The 4,815-nt window shown below is 37.8% G+C and overlaps 1 protein-coding gene across 1 annotated transcript; it reads right to left on the bottom strand.

The window, feature by feature from the left end:
• Nucleotides 1-3,867: 3,867 nt before the first annotated feature.
• Nucleotides 3,868-4,455, bottom strand: LOC135225327 (uncharacterized). The gene has a single exon (XM_064264660.1). It carries the CDS (start codon nt 4,453-4,455, stop codon nt 3,868-3,870), a length of 588 nt encoding a protein of 195 aa, XP_064120730.1.
• Nucleotides 4,456-4,815: the final 360 nt, after the last annotated feature.

Here is a 4,815-nt window from a genome sequence, read left to right as displayed (position 1 = left end):
TGAGCTTGTTGGCCACTACATTCCTCTTGCCTGGAATGTACCTGACTGACAGCTCTACTGAGTGAGCTACGGCCCACTCATGCACCTGCATCGTCAACTGGTGCAACGAGAGGGACACTAGGCCTCCCTATTTGTTGACGTATGCCACTACCGTGGTGTTGTCGCTCATCATCACCACTGAGTGTCCCATCAGTCGTTCCCGGAACTCTTGGAGTGCGAGAAACGCAGCCTTGAGTTCCAGGAAGTTGATATGAAGGTGCCTGTTGTGATGGTTCCACACTCCTGCAATCAGCAACACTTCCAGGTGTGCGCCCCAACCCTCGGTTGATGCATCTGAGAACAGCAGCATCTCCGGAGGGGGAGTGTGCAGGGGCACTCCTATTAAGAGGTCCCTGTTGTCTAGCCACTAAGGCAGGTCCTCCATTGCATCTATACTTGTTTGCTTCTGTGAATGAAGAGCAGAAGCCAAGTTTGCTGATAGTGTCAACCAGATCACAGTGACCATACCTTTGCTTGAGTGTCACACCGAGACTAACTTGCACGGGTGGAAGAAATGAGCGAGCAAGGACATGTGGATTGCATTATAACCTACCAATTGAGGCCACATGCAACTTTGCATTTCTGCTCTTGATAATACTGCTTAGGAGCAGTTGCAATGAATAAGGGAGGTATGCAACATTTGAATCAACAGAACAGACTTCTTTTACTCCCCAGTATAAAGTTACATGGACTTTATCTCTGTTCTTATGAATTCCCCACCTGTTTCAATAAGTCTGTCCATATCAGAGAGTTCTTTGAATTCACTTGCTCTGTCATGTGCTTCCTGGATAATAGTTTTAACAATGACATTAGGACATTGCCTGATGGTGGTAGAGACATTTCAACAAGCACTCCAGAGAGGAGGCAGTGGGTTTTAAAATCAAAGACATTTTCCTCTTCTGGTCTCAGGTCTGCCTTACCCACATCAGAAGAATCATGTTTTTTTGGCAGACTTAATGGTTTTTGGATTTGTGTGCCTACTCCTGCAGACTTTGTGCACAAGAATATCATGACTTTTGTTGAATACATCATCTAGAACATTTAAGGTCTCTCTTTATTTGCTCTGTTAATACCAACTCACCCTTTCTCTGTCAGTTTCATATACCCTTTGGACTTGTCTAGATTAATCACTTTTCTGCAGATGACACACGTCATATCTGTTCAGTCTTAGTTTATCGACCCACACTACAATCATGCAATTATTTCCTACACATACAATCTGTACAAATGAAATGACATTCAAACATTATCAACCTAGAAACATTGCAAATAACATAGGTGATAACATGCTTTAGATTACAATTAAGTCAAACGTAAAATCATTAGTTAATTTTTATTTACACTGAAATTTACAGAATGATTGCAATTATCTGAAAATAGGTCGCATGTAGGCTAATATTACCACACTGAATAAAGTCCTTGACCTGAAAAACATAGGAATGGACACTTTGTTTGGATTTACAACTTTAATAGTTTGGGTGATATGGTAATTTTTGCGTACGTTAGCCAGAGCATCGGTCATCTTGAATTGGGGCAATTTTGTGGTATTAGCTGTGAGCAGATTAGGGTAGATTTTCTATCCTGAATAGTAGACCTAATTTCCTGTTGAATCCAGTTGAAAAACAAAATGAAGCAATATTTCCCAACCTAACCATATTTTTTCACTTTAATTACTGTACAATAAGAGGAACCAGTATAGCTCCCCACTTTTTCATTTGCAAGCCTACATTCTCCACTTGTGAAAGGTATGTACTTGTCTTAATTTATAACAACACTTAATAGTGTTCTTTCGTATTTTTGTCTTGATGTAACAGCAAATTCTATATAAGTATTCCGCGGCGAGCTAGACTATGGCAAGTCACGTTTTCCTATGTTATTTTACTTGCTGTACAAGATTTGAAAGTAATATTTATTAGGCCAACTGTAACCATAGAATAACCAAACAAGAAGCCACATGAGCGCTGATTAGATAGGCTGTTTTGTTCCAGCGTGCCCAGCAGTGACATTTGTGAACAACTTTGGTCATTCCCTAAGAATGGCTATAAATGCACATGTTCAATACTGTGCAGTGATGGATTGTCAGAATTCTTGACACAAAAACCCAGAGCTGGCATTTATTTTGTTTCCCAAACCCAGGAAAAAAGGGAGAACAGGCAAAGAAAGTAGTAGACAGGTAAAGTCTCCTTACACACTGGAAATACCATGTAATGTATGGTGAAAGTTTGGATCAGCACTGGTAAACTCCCCAGAGAGGCTATCTTAACAAACAGCTACTTTTATCAAGAATATAGACTTTATTTGATGAGTTTAGCAGCAATAATGTTAAAGATGTAAAACTATTCAAGGTCAGTGATAAATCACCAGCTTTAGAATTTTTAGTATATGAAGCAATTACTGAGTCATGTCAAAGTTCTAGATCTCAAGATCCAGCCTCCATGTACATAGGGATGAATTTTATGCATAAATGCTTTGCAACAATTGCTTGATAACATTAGTGAAATACCAGGCATTTCCTATCTTCCAATTAGAAAACTAAACCAGGATCCTTCGGAAAATTTCCTTATTTCCACCAGAGCAAAAGGTGGTTTTGCTGATAATCCTGGTGTCAAATCATTTAGGTCTGCATAAACACAATCCTTGATAAAGTATTGCATGACAAAGTCACAATTTTCAAATTGTGAAAGTGATTTGAATACTCTCTTGATCAAAATTTTTTATAAAAGCACCCTAAGTGATCATTCAGATCAGACTTGTACAATTATTAAGGAGGATTTCGAAAGAGATCTTGAAAACACTTTGGAATCTTTCTCTGATTCTCAGTCACATGTTAAATGATGTCTAATCCTTCACAAAATGTTGAAAATTTTAATGAAAATGCTCTGTATTATGTTTCAGGATATGTTGCAAATAAGTATTTGGATTCGCATAAGTGTCAATTATGTGCTGAACTTATCAAAGACACTACACTACAGAATGCAGAAAATATTTTTAGGGCAAATGAAAAGTTTTGGAAACAAGAGCTGTTAGGACGACCATAATTAAATACAGGGCCGGATTTATTGTGAATCTGTTACAACAACTTGCCGCCAAGGACCAAACCTTGTGCTACATTTATGAAATTCAAGTCTTTTTATGAGTCATTAGGTACAAGTTTCTAGCTGACGTTCTTAATAAGCCCAATGTGGAAACAAATGGTGATGCTGAAAATGAAACTGAGGAACATTATTTTGACCAATGCTTAAGTGACAATTTGATGAATCAAGCAGAACTGAGCAGCCTCCATTATATTGCTGGTTACTGCATAATGAAAGTTAAAAAGTCAAATAATCATTGTACGTTTTGTCTTCAAACAATAGAGAGCAACACAGGCAGATCCTTCTCAAAGGTTGACTCAATTAAAAGAATATAGAAAAAACTGCCTAGTTTATAGCACAAATGCCTGCCTCAGTGCACACCGGGCGCATGTCAACACAGCAACGGAACCGAGAACTCAAAAACAAAAGACGTTCACAGCAGGGAATAGAATCAGAATTAACAAAGGATTAAATTTTTTTTTTATCTAAAATTCTACATCCCTTATCCCTAGAAAAGCAATAATATTCCAGTCTAAACATCAGACAATTAAATGAATAAATACTTCTTCCAAAATATGTTAAAAATATGAAAACAAAACAACATGATAAATACAGCATATTTGTATATATTTATAAATCAAGTCGATCTGGAGGTTTACTTATTAGACTGGATCGCCTTAACATTGGTGGTTGTACTGAACATTCACTGTCATTATTTACAGTTACTTCTATGGGTCCTTCATCCCCACTATTATCACATGGTACTAGTGTCTGAAATGAAAGCACTAGAATCACTCAAATTTACAGATGACTTAGAATTATTGGATAACACTTCTTTATTGGATTGGTTAAAGTCACCCATATATCTATGCATAATCTGATCTGCATGTCTTGTCCAAATAATATTACCAAAACTCTGTACTTCCACCTTATAATTTCTCAACCCAAGTACTTCCACAATCTTTCCTTCCACCCATGGTGAACCTTTCCCAAAATTACGAACAAACACAGCATCATTGACTTTATACAATTTACCTTCCTCCTGGAAAATTTCATCCCTCATTTTCCTTAAAGATTTGTCTTTCAGTTTAACTGATTCAACAGTACCTTTGAAATTCCTACTGAACATTCTTTCTGCTGGGGTCTTACCCGTGGAAGAATTCACAGTCCTCCTATAGTTATACAAAAATCTACAAATTCTGGTCTGAATATCTCCCTTCTTAAAGTTTCCCAGGCCCTCCTTGAATGTTCTCACAGCCCTTTCAGCTAGACCATTGGAGGATGGATTATAAGGAGCTGGTGTTACATGCTTAATACTATTTTTACACAAGAACTCCTCCATCTCTTCAGAAACAAATTTGGAGCATTATCTGATACAATGATATCGGGTATACCAAAATTACAGAATGTCTTCCTCAAATGACCAATGGTAACAGCTGACATAGTGGAACTAGAAAAATGAATATCCAAAAATTCACCATGAGAATATAACAATTTGTCGAAAATTGTATTTTTCCTAACTATACAAACCTGAGGTCCTTTAACAATAGGAAGGTACTTAGCGGCAGCTGAACACGTCGTAAGCTTCGAAAAAGGGGGTTCGGTAGTTAACTACTTGTCTGGCAGTTGGTGGTCAGTCCGAATGCGAGGAGAGGATTCACTTTGCTTTAAGCCCAGGAAACGCAGAGTGAGGGGTGGCATG

The sequence above is a fragment of the Macrobrachium nipponense genome, chromosome 13 (genome assembly GCF_015104395.2).
Source record: "Macrobrachium nipponense isolate FS-2020 chromosome 13, ASM1510439v2, whole genome shotgun sequence".
Lineage (NCBI taxonomy): Eukaryota > Metazoa > Arthropoda > Malacostraca > Decapoda > Palaemonidae > Macrobrachium > Macrobrachium nipponense.
This window is presented reverse-complemented; position numbering and strand designations above follow the sequence as displayed.

Bases quoted from the DNA above. Each gene is read 5' to 3' on its own strand.
- LOC135225327 (XM_064264660.1), bottom strand. From the start codon at position 4,455: ATGGAGGAGTTCTTGTGTAAAAATAGTATTAAGCATGTAACACCAGCT.